Here is a 19,573-nt window from a genome sequence, read left to right on the forward strand (position 1 = left end):
CATGTTTTACTCCCTAGGCTACGGAGTGTTTATTTTATTTTGAAGAAAATCCCCCCTGAGTTCAATGAGCTTACCCCTGAGATAGGCACTTTTTTGTGGTAAGTGTGCCATACAGTAAGACAAATCCAACAAACGAGAGAGTGCTGCTCTAGGAACACAGGAACAATATCACCTTATATTGAGCCAGACTATTAATCCACCTGTCTCAGTATAGTGGATGCTGGTTGGCTGGGTTTCTCTTCAGGGTTTCAGTCAGGAATATTTCCCAGTCCTGCTTGGAGATGCCAGGGACTGAATTTGGGAATTTCTGCATGCAAAGGGTGTGCTGTGCCACTGAGCTACACCCCATTCCTCAGTACATTTATAGCCCTTTTATGCCTTGGGGGTGACATACAAACATAAGGGAAGAAGTGGTTCCTCAGCAATCTGATAAGCAGATTTTATCATCCGGTTTGTAGATTCCCCTGCTTTTAAATGCACTAAAGTCACCATAGGTTTGCCTGAAGATCTTACTAATGAGCAGACAAATGCAAGTATACATGAATTTGGCTTTTATGTAAGTAACCTTCCCCATCCAGAACATACATACATACAACTTAAATAGGAAATGAAACTATCCAGTGCAAAAACCATTGATGTACAGTAGAGTAGCTTTTAACACAAACAGATTACAAAATACAAGGATCATAGGACACTTTAAAAACTGGATATCGTTTACAATTGCCTTACAATAGCTTTAAATGATTTTATAGTTAACCTCACTGGTTAAACATCACTTACATTAATTACACCCAACTACTTTCATTAGTAGGAATATTTTGTTAAACAAATAATAGCCATACATTATTTAGTAGAACCATACTTATATGTATAGTTTGGATTTTGCATGCTAGTGAAAATGAGTATACCCTGCTCACAGAAAAAGTAAAGGTAGTCATGCTGGCCCATTAGAAAACAAGAAAATCTGTATCAGGGCAACCAAAATATCACACAATAGGTGGGAAGATTTGGAGTTTTTCAAAAAGAAGTCTTCATTAGACAACATGGTAAACAGAAGAATGGGGATGGTCGGGGGGGGGGAGGAACTCGGCGGATGAAGAAGCAGTAGATATCAGGGCACAGTTGTAATGTAGACTGGGGGAGGAGGTAACAGCAATGGAGACTAGTCCACTGGGGCAAGTGGGGCACTGTCCCCTCCAAGTTCAGCCTGTCCTCAGCTGGCCCCCACCTACCTACTTCCTCACAGGTCCAAGAGGTAGCACAGGCTGTCAGCCTCATCATCCTTAGTCTCAGAGCTGCCATTGTCTAACTCAGCAGAGAGGAGAATAGGGACAAAACTAGAATTAGTTGGCCCCTCCTATCACTCGCTTTAGTGCCCCCTACTGTTGGCCTCCTTATCTTCTGCTCTTCCAGTCTCAATGGACACCAGCCTCCACTGGATAACAGGCAACACAGCACCTGGGAAAGGTCTAGGCTAGTTTTGGAAAGGTCAAATCAGTGATGAATCTCCTATTGGTGTTTTGGAAGCATCAAATGCTTGAAATATCCATGTTTACAGTACCTGGAAGAAGGGGTGGGGGGCACCAGCAAGAAGAAAAGTGTTAAGATAGTTTCACAGTTAATGAGGCTTGTAACTTGGAAAAGTTCCCTGATGCAGCTGAATTTCTTCAGCTGTGTTTGAAAAAAAAAGCATTTAAAAATGAATAAAAAGTTAGCCTGTATATACATGCATAATGGAAGTTGCAATCAAATGAAACCTACACTCGAGACTAGGAAATTTGCACTCCCTGAAGTCCCAGAAATTGTTCCTTCCAGAATCATGGGTGGGTTTTGACTTAAAAGGGCAGATATTCTAAGTAACTAAAATAAGCAAGAAAGGATCATTAATGCTTGGCTGGGAAAGAGCCACACTTTGAAATGTGTGTGTGCCTTGGGATCTAGCCCTGCCCTTGCTGTTCATACATGTGTCAGAGTGCACCAGAAAGGACTCTATGTGGCCCAATCAGGGTCCTCCCTCATGTGCAGGATGCATTAGTATGCTCATGGAGTCCGTCCTGAAGTGCTCAAAAGTCATCGCTTTTGCTGTCTATCATCCTGGTCATGTAAACCTGCTCAGAAAAAAGTATGTTGAGCTGATTTAGGCATTGGGAATGCAGGAATTGCTAGTTGGTTCCGTCTTCTGAACCAACATTTTCTTAGCCACATTGTCTGTGGCTAAGGCTGGGGGAACCTGTCAATATAGAATGCTCAATACAGAAGATCTTCACTGGGTTCCAGCCCATAAAGGTCTGCCAGCATTTTAAACCTGGGACCCCAGTCATTCAGAAAATCATAGTCGATGTCAGAGTCTGAGGATCCTGATCCCAAAGAGCTTAAGGATTCTGCAATGGACTCGGCCCCTTCATAACCATATATGTGGAGAGTGTCATATGGCAGCAAATCCCCATCGTTGTCAGCTTCGTCTTTTTTCATCTCAATCATAATGCCCATTTCTCCAGTGCCCGAGATCCCATTTCCTGGGGGCTTTTGTACATGGGAGTACACACAAGGCCTGTTCTCCATGGTCATCCTGGGTGACCTCATGCTGGTCTGGCGGACTGAGTTGAGGACTGACACATCGTAGCTGGTGGTGTCCATTTCACCACCACCTTCTTCATCGTAGGCCACCAGCTGCTCGTGGATATCCGTCACATTCTTCCTGAGAATGTTCAGGTCTTTCCTGTGTCGCTTCCTCATAACTATTAGCACCATAATCACTGCAAACAAATCATAAATTAGTTGCAGAATGGAGAAGCAAAACAAGCATGTGGCTGAATAGAAAATGTAACCTGATTCAACCTGAGGTTTGGCAAGGTGGGAGAAGTAACCATCTCTGAAAAATGGTTGCTACCGCATGACCTTAAAGAGCAAAATTACTCCATTTTCATATCCCTTTCTGCCACCCCTTTATGTTCCTTATATGTAATAAAAGGGGTCTTTCCCCCTTTCCCCTGGGAAGGCCAGAAATGTGAATATTTTTGAGTAGATTTACCAATGATGGTGAGGATGCAGACCAAGATGGCAAGTAGTGCTTGGACGCTGACTCCCATTTGTTTTGCTGGCTCTTCGCAGAAAGTGAAGTCCCCTTCCTCGTTGCACTTGCAGACATGGATGGCAAGGGTGTTTGTGCTGCTCTGCTGGGGTGAGCCGTTGTCAGAGATGATGATAGGCAAGTAATGGGTTTTGACTAGTTCCCGATTAAACTGTCCGTATTTGACGGTGACATTCGCTGTGCTATCTGAGGAAGGCAATAGCGTCTCATTAAGTGATAATCTCAAATGGTGATTGCCTTGTAGGAATGCCAGCAGTCTGCTCCTGAGGCTCCTGAGGCAAAGTAATCTTTTAAGGAACCCAGAAAATGTCTGGGTGGCCAGGAGTCATCAAGACTTCTTCTATACAGGAGTGGTTTGTTTTGGGAAATTAGCAGTTTTAGAGCATCAGTTTGATTCAGTGTTGGTCATTTGTTCTGTATTTTTTAATTTTGTGATGTTTCAGTGCTTGTGTTGTACATCACCATGATAGTTTTGAATGAGCTGGCAGTTTAGAAATGTTCTATAAATGATTATACAATATATACAATACAATATATAGACAGCCCTAAATAATTTATAAATAGGGACAAGCAAACCATGAAGCTGTATTTGGAGCATGGCTAGTTAACATTCACACAATGTTTCCTTTTTGCCACCTCATGAAATCCACAGAAACGTACCGTGATTGTCAATTAGAGTGAAGTTGCTCTCTTCAGACACCAAGGAAAACCTGAATTTCACTCCTGGTGACATTTCATCCTTGTCCACAGCAGAAATCATGATAACAGTCTACAGGAATTGAAAAGGTTGTTGTGAATACACAGGGCCATCTTTTCCCTCAAACAATTGCCCAGGAAGAGACTTCATGTTATGAGGTACAGTCACTCCCTGGGAGCAATTTGAAAAATATATTGTACCACACAGCCACGGGCTTTTGTAGAGCAGTGTAACAGGTTAAAAAGGTTAAAAAGAAGAAAAAGCCCGTCCTTGAAGCACCTCATAAGTACAGTTGTTGATTATGTGGCTTCATCTGCAGATCAGTTTTTTCTTAGTTATATTTTATCGAAAATTTTCAGTGAGAAAATAAAATAAAAGAAAAAGAACAAAACAAAAGCAAAAGCAAATATTAAAGAAAAATATAAAAATGCTTGAAACTGTGATACAATATGAAATAAACAGTTTTGAAACTAAGGGCAATAGATTCTTAATATTATTTTTTGTTGTATAAAACATTAACTATAGAAGCTGAATTATTGTCCCACTGCTTAGGTAAAATAGGAACCTCCAATTCTTTATTCTATTCATTTCTCAGATGCTGTATGTCAAATTGATTAATTGAGACCAGGTATCTGTGGAAAACATTCACCAGCTTTTTAGTCTGAGAGGATTTAACCAATTGTTTTATTATCTTAGGTGTATTAGATGCTGTAAAAGCTGCCGGTCCAAATAAAGATGTTAGCATATGGTGCAGCTGCAAATATAGCCACTGGGCTGAATCAAATAGGTGGTGTTTTTAGTTTAATATAGCACAAGTATAAAAGACATCATTCTCATCTATTAATTGGCCTAAAGTCAATATGCTTGCCTTCATCCTGTTCTTTCATATTACCATTCCCCACCCCACCCTGATTTTTAAAGTGGGATTTCCCCACAAAGTCAGTTTAGCATAGGAAAATCGTGTGTTCCATAGGAAAATCATTGTGTTCCATATTTTCTAGCTGACAATCTTGTTTCAGGAGAATCCAGGGTTTTAACATATTGTGATCCTAGTGCAGTCCATAAGATAAAGGAGCTATACATCTATATTCTAGGGTTGCCCAGGTTGGGAAGTTATCACTAATTTTGGGTTCCAAGTTTCTAGTATTTGTCAATAAATAAGCTTGGTGATATAATACCAAACCCTCCTTGTTTTATTTGCAGTTGCATTTTTAATAATGATACTCTTGGAGTTGAAGAACCCCAAAGGCATTTCCTTACTAAGGGGTTTAATTTTGGGAAATATTTTCTGAGAATATATCTGCAGATCAGTGTTCTGATTTGCACATAGGTTTAAGGGGGGCAAAATGGGAAGATTCAATCCAAAATGTGGAGCAAACTGGAAACTTCCCCATCCAACTTCCTAGGCTGGCAAGGATTGCTGGTCTGTGCAGCTGAGTAGTAAAAGCAGTTTGGTTCTGATACTTTACCTTTCCTGGTGCGGCATTTTCACACACTTTAGGATTGTAAACATCAGCAAATTCTGGTGCATTGTCATTTATATCAGTAACTTTAATGTAAACTGGTACGTGGGTTTCTAGATTGGGCACAATTCCTGAAGCAAGAACAAAATCACAGATTTATCAATCAGGCATCCATCTGAAATCAAATAGAGGCAACCAGTATTCACACCACATCAGTGCGGTGAGTGAATCAGAGTGGAGGAACCTGGTTGGCTGGCCTCAACTCTGAGACATGTAAGAATGTCTGCAGAGAACTGCCACGTGTAATGCACATTTGTTCGCTTAGGGCTATCTTCATGTGATCTGGAATCCTAAAAAGCAGGGTTTTGGCTCACATAGGGTTGTATCCAATTCTAATATCCATTGGATGCAACTTGCAGAGAGCTGAGGAATCTGCTTTTCAGATGGTTCATTCCACATAGGGACGGGCAAATCTATCAATTTTGGTTTCTGTCAGTTTCTAATTTTTCCAGTCTAAAGTCCAGCTTTCCACATTTCTACATCAGTTTGTGATTCCCCCCTCCAATAATGTTCTCATGAAAATTCACCAGTATTTTAGTGCAAATTTCTCCTGATATGCACATTTTTGTATACAGTTTCCCCTAATGTATGTATTTTTCAAAGCAATTTCCCCTAATATAACATGTTTTTGTATGGCATTGTCACCAATACACACATTTTTTATGCTCACTCTACTCTATGCATTTTTATAACCATGTCTTGGTGAGAAACCTGCATTGCAAATTTCAAACAACTGTGAATTTCAAAGGATGGCTGTAGAGCTATAGTTTAGGAAAGTGTGAACTAGGTAGATACACCTTTAAATGTGAACTGATTTGAATTCCTCCCTCCCTCCCTGCATTCCGTGATGCTGTATTATCATGCAAATATGGGTTTTTAACATAAAATCATATCCTTGACAGGATTGGAGGAGTGGGGGAGTGAATCGGATAGTAAGACCCTCATGATTGGTGCCATCCACTTGGCACAAGGCCTTGGGATGGTCCCCACTGAAGAATGGCTTTCACGGCATGGATACAACAGCAAAAAGGTTCAAAGAGGGAGGACTTGTATTTTGCCTGCTTATTGCAATCTGCAAAGAAGAGGGAATGGCTGGGTGCCTCACTCTTGTCAAATTCCCTAGTGACACAAGTTCATACTTACTGTCTTGCTCCAGTTCATTGGCTGCCACAGTTATGTTATGCCAGGCACTTTCTTCCCTGTCCAAAGGCTTCAAGGCAAAAATATGTCCCTTGGTGGATATTTTGAAATAACTTGGTCTCAGGATGTGATATCTGTGTTGGGTGCATTAAAAAATGGTATCAAAGTAGTATCTGAGGAGGAGCCAAGGCAGAGACAGAGTTGGGGCCGGGGGATGAGTCATTGGACAGCGAAGGGGAACATGAGGCATAGTGCTCTCTCCCTCCCTCCCGGCCAGCTCAGGGGCAGGGCATGTGCCAGAGTCCCTTTGCGACCACGAGAAGGAGGCTTTGCCACTGCCCCAGCCCCAAAGGCCCGGCCACATGCCATGGGAAATGTGCATCTGGAGCCATGGCCTCATTGGCCCTGCCCATGCTATGCCTCTGGTTTAACAACATCTGGAGGGCCATAGGCTCTTCATCGCTGCATTATACAGTATAAAAAATCAGTTCTTCAACACATTATCATGGGCTGTATTGTGGATAAAGTGTTGTTGCAAGAGATGCAAACTCAGTTGACTAAGCACCTTTTGGGTACAGAAGAAACTTTCTGTTACCTTATTTGCCGTTTTGCTCTATCTGGGTCATGTGCCGACACAGATCCGATAACCTTTTTGATGTCACTTTCTTCTTGAACTTCAAATATATAGAAAGGTTGGGAAAAGACAGGTGGTTCATCAACATCGAGAACTTTGATGGTTACACTTGCAATACTCTTGGATCCTTTCGTTCTGGAATATGCATAGTTAATGTCGGCATCAGTTGCTTCAACATCAAACTTGTAGGAGGATACCTTCTCAAAGTCCAGTGGCTAAAAACACACACGCGAACATTATCAGTACACAATAAAAAGGGACACTGTGTATACAATGAACATATTTTTTATATTTAGGAACACAGGAAGCTAGGTCACTATTATCTACACTGACTGGCAGCAGCTCTGCAGGGTCTGAGACTGAGGTCTCTCCCAGTGCTACCTGGAGATGTTGGATATTGAACCCGATGTGTTTGCATGCAAGGCAGATGCTCTACCACTGAGCTGTGGTCCTGCTCCTATGGAGAGTGTTATATTTATATTTCTGGTCTGCAAAGCCCATTTTGGAATGAACCTGGAATTTAATTTAATGGAAACTCTTGCAAACTCTTCTGGAAGTTTTGTACCCATGTAGATTTATTTAGTCAATTATTAGCCTGTTGTGTGACAGTGGGTAGTAATAATAATAATAATAATAATAATAATAATAATAATAATAATAATGTTATTTATTTATACCCAGCCCATCTGACAGGGTTTCCCCAGCCACTCTGGGTGGCTCCCAACAGAATTAATGATAATAATATTAAAAAAGATAAATCACCAGACATTAAAAACTTCCCTAAACAGGGCTGCCTTCAGATGTCTTCTAAAAGTCAGACAGTTGTTTATTTCCTTGACATCTGATGGGAGGGCATTCCACAGGGCGGGCACCACTACCAAGAAGGCCCTCTGTCTGGTTCCCTGTAATCTCACTTTGTGCAGTGAGGGAACTGCCAGAAGGCCCTCAGAGCTGGACCTCAGTGGCTGGGCTGAACGATGGGGTTGGAGACACTCCTTCGGGTATACTGGATGTGTCTAGATGTATGAATGGATGTGTGTGAGAAAGTGGTTGTCCCATCCGTCTTTTGTACTGGCCCCACCAACCATGGGCACGTGCTTCCAGAAAATTAAGGGAAGGTAGTTCTTGGGCTCACAAATATTCCCCACCCCGATGTAAACAATGATACACTGATCATCACCATACCTTCTTAGGTCTAATTATTCCTTCATTTGTGAAGGGGTTTGGTTCTATTCTGAAGGTATCTTGGTAAGGTCCTTGGACAAAACTGTACTTTGTATTTCTGTTCTGTGGCTCATCAATGTCTTCAACTTCCAGTCTACCAACTTCACCGTCTAACCTGGTATTTTCAGGGACTTCAAAATGGAAGTTTTCTGGAAAACAAACAAATAAAAGTATGTTGGAATAAAAGGAAAATCAGAACACATGTTCTTGCTAACAAAAGGATCATCATTTTTCTCATTTCAATTTTTATCACTAAATTGTGTGGCATTGGCCTTATGTGTGGCCATCTTGAGTGTTTTCATGCTCTGAGGCCTGGGTATCCTTTTAGCTAAGGGGCTGCATCGGGATCAGCTGTTGGAAACAGGGTGCCCCTGGAGTAGCTTACATAACATACATTAAATAATGGACAACGTGATGAATAACATAATATTTGGCAGAAACCAAACTGCAGCAGAATGGAAACAGCACTGTTTGTGACAAATACAGATCACAACAGAAAGTGCAGCCTTCTTACATCCCCACTTGCGATATGCCTGTTTATTTTTAACCAGTTATGTAAAACTTGAAATTCAATATTTTTGTATTTAGAGGCCCCTTCTAATTTGAGGCCCTAAACTGTAGCTTCTGTGTGTAAATCTAACTGTTTGCTGTAGACCCACCCATTCTTTCTTTCTTTTTTTCACTGAATGAATGGGAAATGATGGTGTGTCAGTTGGTGGCATGGACAGAAGGCTGTGTTAGCTTCAAGGAACACAGGGCTGTAACCAACTTAGTCCTACTCAGAGCTGACCCACTGAAATTAAGGAATTTAAGTTAGGCGTGTCCATTAACTTCAATGGGTCTACTCTGAGTAAAAGTAGAATTGCATAACACCCATAGAAAGAGTCAGACCATTGATTCATCTAGCTTAATACTGTCTAATCTGCCTAGCAGTATGCAGTGCCCCCTTCTTGGAAACGCTGGACAGCCACTGCCAGCCAGTGTAGACATGCTGTACTGGATGCATCAGTGGTCTGACATGCTGTCATGCAATATACAAATGTTCTAAATATCTAGTCAGATTTGGAACCCACACTGCATTACATCCAACTGAATACAATTTCCATGAACTGAGTTAGGAGCAGATGGCTTCATCGAATTTAATTCACTGATTTTGTAAAACTAACTTTTCCTAAATGTTGGGAAGTTGTCGTTGATGTCAGTCAACGAGATGCGGACTGTAGCAGTGCCTGATTCTTCTGAGTGTAGACCGTGGCCATCCACTGCTTCTACCACAATTGTATAAACAGGGTTTTTTTCTCTGTCCAAATCCGGTACAGCTGTGTAGATTGTTCCTGTAAAAGAAAAGAAGAAAGCTAAACATGTATCTGCCTCATCTATCACCTTAACATTATTTTTTTTTTACTATTAATCTGTATAACCTAAATTTCTACTGCTTGCCTTTAATTTAGCATTTATTTTTAATTTTAAAAACAGTTAACAGAATTTTGACTCCCTCTCTCAGGTCACTACTTGCCAGTTTTGGTTGTCCAGCCATCTTCTCCAAGGCAGTCCTCTCTTCTCCCTTTCCATCCTTCCAAGGTAAACTTTATGTGTGGTATGGTCTACCTACCTACATACCTACCCACCTGCTTCAAATCTAGAAAAGCCAGCTGTCATTGTTTGCTCCTCATCAGCAGATGAGGGGGTGAGAAATCCTTTGAACTTTTCAAAGATCCTTCTAATCCCAAACTTTGGTGGTTTCATATCTATTGGTTTGGAAGCTAAATGGGACCATTAGAAAGCATAGGTGCCAACTCCCTGGGGCCCTGAGTGCCTGAGCTCCCACAAAATTCCCCATGAAGTGGCTGGGCACCCACAATTTTAGTGCCAGGGCCATGCACACTGCATGGCACTCACAGCCCCGGGCACCCATGTTTGCAGGGCCAAGTTGGCACTCCTGTCAAAAAGGCATTGGTTTCTGCTTGCTTGGAAGACTCAGCAGGTGGGTATGCAGAAGTATATTATTTCACAGTGAGTCTGAAAGTTCTCAAAGGTTGACAGATCAACAAGCTGACTTGACAGATGATGTGGTGTGGCCTGACTTCTACACAGAAGTTTCCTACACAGGCTTGCCTGTTAGTGTGAGCAATAAGAGCGCTTTGTTCTACTTATGGATCTCTGACTTCCCAGGACTAGCTTTCCTGAATTGGGAGGAGTTGAGTCTGGCAGGATTACTTTTCACCAGCTGATTTATTGATATCATACCTACCAGTATCATCTATTTTGAAGTATTGGTTTCCCTGAATAACTTTGTAGGAAACACGAGTATTGCCAAGAATTGTGGGGTCATCAGCATCTACAGCTGTCACTTTGGTGACTGATGTTCCTAGAGAGAGCAAGAGAAGGGGGGGGCAGAGAGATTGTTACCAAAAGATGATACTCAATTATTAGTGTTTAGATTCTGTTCGTGTCAAAAACTGCCAACAAGAACTGTGATGAATCTGCTTAAAGAGGTGTGAAAAATTGACTCTCCTGAGACAAACCTTCTCCTCCCTCACCACTTTGAACCCTCCTATTTAATGCTGCTGTTGTTAGGACATTTCTATCCTACATTTGCTCCAAGGCACTCAAGGCCATGTAAGTGTACACAGTTTTTCCTCCCCCTCCCCATTTTATCACTGCCACAACCCTGTGAGGTAGACCAGGCAGAGAGACAGTGCCTGACCCAGGCTCTTGGTCCAGAACTCTACTCCACTACTCCACACTGGTTATAATAAGAATGCTCAATTAAACAATCAAATAAAGGTATAGCCTGCTCTGCCTCCCAAAGGAGCCCAGGGTGACAAACAAGTGATGAAACAATAAAAATATATTTAAAACAATTCCAGTGCAGATGTAGACTGGGAAAGATATCAGCTTAAAAGGCTTGGTGAAAGAGGAAGCTATTCTGGGGCTAGCCACACAAGTGGCGAGTCAAGGATGGAAAGGGTTAACTAAGAGAAGGGAGAGGTTACTTACAGACCAGGGATCTAGGGTGGGTACTCTCTCTCTCTCTCTCTCTCTCTCTCTCTCTCTCTCTCTCTCTCTCTCTCTGTGTGTGTGTGTGTGTGTGTGTGTGTAAGCTCTCAAAGAACATTATGCATCTAAGTGCTAATCTGGGCTTGGTTGAGCTGGCTAGATGTCTTGAACCTCCATCCAGGGCCATAAATCACTGCACACGGCTAGCTCCACATGACTAGAGTGGCTCTGAGCCATGGTCTGTTTCTGCAAGTATTCAGCGTAAGAAACTAAGGGAGAGTTAGCTTTCTTACTGCAACTGGATGATCTATGCTTCTTTTCATTTATATTAGTGGTGGGAAACCTCCGGCCTCTGAACCCATTTCTAGCAAATTTTGCCCACTTGCCAATCATGTGACATCATTTGATGTTACCCATCTATCATTTTTATTTGTCCTGTCACTTTCCACGTTATCTGTGGCTTTCCCCTGATTAAACTTAACATTTTATGTATCTTACATTCATTTTAGATACTTTAAAGACTAAGCCTTAAAGGAGACTTAAATTTAAGAATATGTAAAATGTTTGCAGAATACATAAAAATAAAATTAAATAAATAAAAAATATGCACATTAAAAAAAATGTTTTGCTGGTATTTTTGCTTTGTTGGCCTTTCAACTTGCTGACTTTTGCCCCTCCCTTTTCACTTCTAGCCTTGCCTGCTATTGGGCAGAGAAACAACTTCTAGGGTCCTAGGTTGGCTAGGTTTGAATCTGTCCCTTGGGCAAAAAGTGACTCCCCATGCCTAGTTTCTGTTAAGGTACCCTTTTTTCGCATGCAAGCACAGTAGCATTTTTTAAAAGAGAGAGATGAGCTTACCTAGTGGTGACATTTCCAAGACAGAACCATTAAACACTTTTTGAACAAAAACTGGGGCATTGTCATTGATGTCATAGACTATGATACGAAACACGGAAGGTTGTTCCAATGACTTATTGGTGAAACGGTCAAGAATGTGAGCCTTCAAGTGGTACTCAGCTTTCTTCTCTCGGTCCAGCCTCTCATTTGCAGACACATCTCCAGTGCTGTCTTCCACTCTAAACAGAGTCCCAGCACCTTCCCCTTCAAGAACGTATTTAGCATTGGGATTCCTGATGGTTGATGTGATCTAAAAAGTACAACAAAGTCTGTAAATAAGAATTAAAATGTGAAAGCAGAACAAAATTGTGACAGTCAGTAAGGAATCCTAGGAACACAGTCCCCAGATGCTGCTGAACTACAACTCCCAGAAGCCATAAGAAGGCTAGCCAATGGCCAGGGACTCATAAAACCCATTGCTCGGGTTGTATATATGTGTAAACAAACCATATTTATAGAAGGCCACCAAAGTCTTTGCTGTGCCTCATTTCCAAAAGAAAACACAAAACCTGGGTAAGCTGCCTGGAACCCTTAGAGTCTCGTCCCGCTTGGAGATAGGGGTGGCATACAACAATATAGTCAATGGAACAGTGTATTATGAAATCCCCTTGATTAACTGCATGTGACTCAGGCAAAGCTTTTCAGATGGTGTTCATTGCTGAGTTTGATGCTGTCCTTGATGGAGGCAGCTGTATGTTTTCATCTCCCTGAATGTTAGCAGGGTTCTGTCAGGCTGTCATAGTGAAGTGAAGGGGACCTTTCTGGATCAGTGCATTTGCCTGACAGGCTGTGAGTACTGCAACAAGTACTGTCTGCTAATGTGAGCTTGTTCTGTAGGACATGGCGAAGCTTCCTCTCTTTTCCTGGAATTGTCCCCAAAGAGAGTTCCTTCCTTTGTATGTTTGCACGTTCGTCTTCCAAGAAAGGAACAGCATATATCTGATTCCTTCTCAACATGCTTGTGTTAGCTCTCAGACCCGCAAATGCATCGAAGCTTTGCAGAAAGGTCATAGTGCTATAATACTAGGGCTTCATAGAAAATGATAGATTTCCAGCTTTCATGGCTTTAGGTACTTTCATGTAGATTCATGGGCAAAATAATTTCCCGGAACTGCTGTGGTGTGCACTGCTTGTTTAATGTTTGCTGAATAATTTCTATTTCTATTTATTTTATTTATTTATTAAATTTCTATACTCCCCTTCACCTGAAAATCACTTGCTGTTTACAATATATAAACACAAAAATGCATAACATAGTAACAAACAAAAACAATATCCCTTCCCACCCAGTTTAAAAGGCCATAAATTGTTTAATTAGCCAGAGGCCTGGGAGAAGAATGTTTTTGCCTCACACGTAAAGATATGTAAGGAAGGGACCAGGTGAGCCTCCCTTGGGAGACCATTCCACAAGTGGGGAGCGACCGCAGAAAAGGCCCGTTCATGTGTTGCCACTCTCCGGACCCCTCGTTGAGGAGGCACATGAAAAAGGGCCTCAGAGCATGTTCTCAGTGTCGGTTCATATGGAGAGAGGACATCCTTGAGGCATTGCGGTCCTGAGCCATTTTAGACTTTATAGGTCAAAACCAGCACTTTGAATTGGGCCCAGAAACTAACTGGCAGCCAGAGCAGCCGGGTCAGGATTGGTTTTATATGCTCAAACTGTCTTGCCCTAATGAGAAGCCTGGCCACTGAATTCTGCACCAGCTGAAGTTTCCAAACCATCTCCAGAGGCAGCCCTATGTACAGTGTGTTGCAGTGATCTAACCTAGAGGTTACCAGAGTATAGACGACAGACATTAGGCTATCCCTGTCAAGATAGGGGTGCTGCTGGGCCTCCAGCTGAAACTGATGGAAGGCACTCCAAGCCACCAAGGCCATATGAGAACAGCAATGGATCTAAAAGGAACCCCAAGCTGCATACCCACTCTTTCAGAGGGAGTACAACCCCATCAAGAGTAGGCAACCTCCCAGCCACCCGGTGTAGGGAACCACCCACTAACAGTTCCTCAGTCTTATGTGGATTGAGCTTCAGTGAGGCAGGCAGTAAACCAGCAGAATCTCCAATCTGTCCCAATTGCCCAGGGCCAGGAAAACACACTCTAGATCTCGCCTCCAACAGGACAGAAAGTTTGAAGGGGGAGAGAGAATCTCTGTAGACCACAGCAACTTCCCCTCCCTGATACTGCACTGAATACACAGGTGAGCACCCAGGTCTCAGTGATACAGACCAGATTGGTCTCCTCTTCTATGAGTGAGCAAGGTCTTCTCAGCAACAGCAGCCACAGGTTGGATGAGAGGCTGGCACACAGGCAGACAATAGAAATGAAAAGGAATTTGGAAAAATATAGGAAGCTACTTCATACCACGCTGGACAATTTGTCAATCTATCTCAACTCTGCAACTCATAGGCAGAGATCTTCCTCGTCACTAGTTACCTGCTTGTAAGAACATAAGAAGAGCCTGATGGATCAGGCCAATGACCCATCTGATCCAGTATCCTGTTCTTGTAGAGGCCAACCCAGAGGCCTATGGGAAGCCCAAAAGCAAGACCTTCATGCAACAGTATTCACAGCAAGTGCCTCGGGCCATGGAAGCAGAACATAGCCATCCTAGCTAGTAGCCGTTGATAGTTTCTTTCAACTGGAGACTTCAGGAATTGTACTTATGCCTTTCTGCATATAAAGCACATCCTTTACAACTGAACTATGAATTGATGGTTCATCAATCGTTAATTGTAAAAGAACAGGGTAAAAATTACATTCATTTGGGAGGATGGGCAGGACTGAAATTCAACAAATATATTCTTACCCTCCCAACATGATGTGGTAGAGTCCCATTGTGTTCTTCGATAATATGCATTTTATTCCAGATCCACTCTCTCTTTATGCGCTTGTTAATATTGCTGTTAACAGCAGTCCTTGTGAAATCTTCCCCATGAGCACTAGTGGGAACCAGCAGCAAAGAAAGCAGGAGAAGGCAGCATCTTGCCATCTCTGTGGAAGAAAGCCCTGTAAAGCAATACAAACAATGACTACAGATGTTGTTGGGGTCTTTCCAATGAAACTCTCCCCGTGCACCTGAAGGCCTATCTTGTCTAGCATCCAGCTTCCTACAATGGCCAATCAGATGCCTCTGGGAAGCAGGGCATGAGGACAATAGCCCTCTCTCACTGTTGCTCCCTAGTAGCTGCTATTCAGTAGCATGCCACCTCTAAGTTTGGTGGTACAGTGGTACCTCGGGTTACAGATGCTTCAGGTTACAGAGGCTTCAGGTTACAGACTCCGCTAACCCAGAAATAGTACCTCAGGTTAAGAACTTTGCTTCAGGATGAGAACAGATATCACGCAGCGCAGCAGCAGCGGGAGGCCCCATTAGCTAAAGTGGTACCTCAGGTTAAGAACAGTTTCAGGTTAAGAACGGACCTCCGGAACAATTTAAGTTCTTAACCTGAGGTACCACTGTAGTATATCACCACCAAAATTAGTAGCCAATGATAGCTGCCTCCTTCTTGAACTTTTCTAGCCACACCTTACAATTATCCATTGGGTGGCAATCACCACATATTCCACCAGAAAATTCCAAAAGAGCCTTCAAGCAGATTTTCTATCTGCCTTGCCCCACTCCCCCTGCCTGGGAAGAAGAAGAAGGGGAGTTTGGAATTGATATCCCGCTTTATCACTACCTGAAGGAATCTCAAAGCGGCTCACAATCTCCTTTCCCTTCCTCCCCCACAACAAACACTCTGTGAGGTGAGTGAGGCTGAGAGACTTCAGAGAAGTGTGACTGGCCCAAGGTCACTCAGCAGCTGCATGTGGAGGAGTGGGGACGCGAACCTGGTTCACCAGATTACGAGTCCACCGCTCTTAACCACTACACCACACTGGCACTCACTGACCCTTATAAGGCAAATCTGCTGCTTAAGTATTTCTTTTTGGCAGGAACACAGATATGCTGGGTTTTTAATACTTTTGAAATGTTAAGATTTTGCTTTGAATCGTATCACTTGCATTTGTATTATTTTGCATTTGCATTATTGTATTTGCATGTATTTGTTTACTCTTTCTGAGCTGCCTTGGTGGCCTTTTTTTGGTCAAAAGGCAGCATATAAATAAACCGCAATGTAAAATGGCAAAGGGTGTGTGGTATTTTAGGCAGCTTTTTTGGGAAAACAGCCTACAAACAATCAATTTAACTGAACTAATAACTAAATATATACCATTAAGAGAGGAAACTGAAGCACAGGTCTCTCACCTGCCATCTTTCTGCACCTCTTGGCAATGTCTGAACCAGCCTGGAGTTTTACGGGCCTCCAAAGTCTGATGGTTCAACAGAGTGAGGCCACATTGAATTCAGTTAATTGAAGGGACGTGAAATTTGTGGGTGGTGAGCTATTGTGGGCCTCCAACTGCTGTCAGGCTCAGCTAGCATGGCCAGTGCTAAGAAATGAAGAGAGCCGTAGTCAGCAATATCTGGAGGACCCTGGTATATCACAATACATCTAAATACTATGGGAGCCTTTATTCTTGGGATTACCTTAACCTGCCCAGATTTTGATGAATCATGGGTGTGATGGGGTTGCAGCTGCATTGTTTTATCAGGCGCGGAAGTGGTGGTCTATCTAAGCTCACATCACTGCATTCTCATTGCAAACATGCCTGATACCAGGTGACATTTATTGATTATAATTTATGAAACACCACCTCAGGGCCAGTCCTATAATTAGGCACAGTGAGGTGGCTGCCTCAGGCAGTTGATGCTGGGCACTGGTGGCTGTGGGTTGCGTGTAGGACATCCTCAATTCAAAGGGGAGATGAGCAGGTTGTGTAGACAGTACTGAACTATTTGGACCAATGATCTGACCCCCAAAAGGCAGCTTCCCTGCATCATTGAAAAGATGGCCACAGTACTTCTCGTCTGCCCCTTTCCTTCCATTTCCTTCACATTCATTTCTTTTTACATTCCGAAAACTTGCAAAGGGTTTCACTTCCTCCAAGTGCTTTTTTGAGCAGACTTTGTGTCGCCAGATAAAATACATCTGTCTCTTCTTGACTTTTGGGAACTGGATTGTCAGCCCCATCTTCCCTGGAACAGTTTGTTTGCTGAAGCCAATATACCATTTCTCTTGAAGTTTTCCAAACCAGCCACAAGATTCCTCTAATATTACAACGTTTGCATCATGAGCAAAAAGTTTGGAACGTGCATGTTTCCACTTGCAAATCCCTTCTTGCCAGTAATTAGAGAACACAGGAAGCTGGCTTATACTCTGGGCCCCTGCATATTGGTGTTTTGTTGCAGTGGGTATATTCTGCAACATGTCATTGACACAGTAGAGAACCAGTGGTAGATTTATCCTGCTGTAGTTTGTTCTGCAACACTTCCTCAATGCTATTGCATTATTGCTGTCTGGAGGGGTTGTAGCATAACAAACGTGGGGCAACCCCCTCCCCCCCCACATATTTGTGGTATAAAAAGTTATGGGATCTCAGCAGAAAGTTATCAGATATGGACTGATTTGAAGTGAATCAGTCTGATCGTCCCCAAAGGTTTGCAGGTGCAAATAGTATTAAAAACAGGATCATGTCATTAGTACAAATAATCATGAATGTGCAATAAAAAGAAAGTCTGGAAGGGCCCTGAATCAGGCCACTGGTCCACCTGCATTGTTATTGGCTGCAGTGGAGGTGGGGAACATTTCTCAGCCCAATGACTGCACTTCCTCATAGGCAGCCTTCTGGGGGGCACATGCCAGTGGTGGGCAAAAGTGGGTGAAGCAATGGATGGGACTCCTAACTTTGTACAGTAGGGTACATTCCAGTCATGCAAAAGCCCCCCCTTGCTTGCCTGAATAGAGATGTGTTATCACAGTCCATGGACACTTTCCAGCCAGGCAAAAATACTCAGAGGGCATGGAGCAGGACAAAGGAGAGCTATGACCTGGGGAAATCCCAAGGGCCATACAGAGAATCCTGGAATGCCACATGCTGTCCTCAGGCCTCAGGTTCCCCACTCTCATCTACAGTGACAGACAGCAACCTTCCAAGGTTTCAGAGTTTCCCACCTCTGTCTGAAGATTAGAACAACTGAACCTAAGACCTTTTTAAAAACACACACACACAAAAACACACATGAGCTCTGCCACTGAGCTGGGAGTCCTTGCTGGATCAAATTAAAGACCTGTTTCAGACAGGGCAGGACTTATCATATCATGAACCACGCTGACAGCAGCCCAATGACCCATCTAGTCCAAAATCTTGTTCTCACGGTGGCCAACCCAATGCCTATGGGAAACCCACAAGCAGAACATGAACTTAACACTGCTCTCCCCTCCTGTGGTTTCCAGCAACTGGTATCCAGAGATTTGACAGTGGAAGTAGAACATGGCCATCAGGATTTGTAACCATTGATAGCCTTATTCTCAAGTTCAGTTCCTCATGTTTCCACATCATTTTGCAATTTTTCCTTTTAAATGTCCTCATGAAAATTCACCAGCATTGTAGTGCAAATTTCTCCTGATAAACATGTTTGTCTGTAGTTTTTCCTGATATACAATTTTTTGCAGAGTTATTTCCCTGAATATAACACATCTTTGTATATTATTTTCCACAAATATATGCATTCCATACACATTTTACCATAGCATATGCATTTTGGTTTACATTACTTGGCTAGAAACTGCATTCCAAAATTTGGAGAAATGCAAATTTCAAAATATGGCTGTAACACTGTTCATGTGTTATTCTAGAAAGTGTGAACAAGGTAAGTTTGCCTTTATTTGTGAATTGAATTGAATTTCGCCCTCCATCCCTATACAGAGATGAGCAAAACAAAGACTATTCTATAGTCCTGTATGCGTGAGGGTTGGGAAAGGTATGTTGGTATTATAAAAGACACAGAAGGAGGTTGTGGATCATGCCCTGAATCTACGTACGATGGGCAGCACACTTGATTAATTTCCATTTATGCATGGTTACAATCTCATCTACCAATCTAGTTTTGACAGAGGATTTGGATAATGAGTGAATATTACTTTAGTAAGTGAAGCCTCATGATACTCAGCTAAAAGAGATAATAAGGACACTTTCAGATACATGTGCTTTTTTCTTCACCACAAGGCATCTATGACTGGATGAACAATGCATTTATGTTATATAGACAAAGGGTTTTATTGCAATTCCTAACATAAATAGAATGCTATTACTGGAAGAAACCAATTTTCTGCTTGCATTTACAAAGGAGTTCGATGGGTTTTTTTTTTCATTGAAAGAGTCCTTTCAGTTTTTTTTTTAAATGTAAGGATACATTTTGTAATGTTGGAAGGTTCTTATTTTCAGAAGTTCCCAAGCATTTTAACTAAGGTGGGGGTGTGT

The 19,573-nt window shown here is 42.4% G+C and overlaps 1 protein-coding gene across 2 annotated transcripts in view; it reads right to left on the bottom strand.

Moving 5' to 3' along the window:
- Nucleotides 1-536: 536 nt before the first annotated feature.
- Nucleotides 537-19,573, bottom strand: part of CDH5 (cadherin 5) — a 31,365-nt gene continuing 12,328 nt past the window's right edge. The window contains exons 2-13 of one of the 2 annotated variants that reach the window (XM_083514018.1): nt 16,458-16,642; nt 15,015-15,214; nt 12,168-12,456; nt 10,561-10,677; nt 9,476-9,643; nt 8,271-8,458; nt 7,047-7,300; nt 6,455-6,585; nt 5,258-5,382; nt 3,752-3,860; nt 3,032-3,277; nt 537-2,756 (exon numbers count right to left, since the gene is read on the bottom strand). In XM_083514018.1, coding sequence (XP_083370144.1) covers nt 2,248-2,756; nt 3,032-3,277; nt 3,752-3,860; nt 5,258-5,382; nt 6,455-6,585; nt 7,047-7,300; nt 8,271-8,458; nt 9,476-9,643; nt 10,561-10,677; nt 12,168-12,456; nt 15,015-15,214; nt 16,458-16,464 — 2,343 coding nt within the window. In that variant the 5' untranslated portion in view covers nt 16,465-16,642 and the 3' untranslated portion in view covers nt 537-2,247. The remainder of the gene's footprint in view (nt 2,757-3,031; nt 3,278-3,751; nt 3,861-5,257; nt 5,383-6,454; nt 6,586-7,046; nt 7,301-8,270; nt 8,459-9,475; nt 9,644-10,560; nt 10,678-12,167; nt 12,457-15,014; nt 15,215-16,457; nt 16,643-19,573) is intronic. The other variant, XM_083514019.1, reaches the window with a different exon arrangement.

The sequence above is a fragment of the Podarcis liolepis genome (assembly GCF_965112155.1).
Source record: "Podarcis liolepis genome assembly, chromosome: 7".
In the NCBI taxonomy this organism is placed as follows: domain Eukaryota; kingdom Metazoa; phylum Chordata; class Lepidosauria; order Squamata; family Lacertidae; genus Podarcis; species Podarcis liolepis.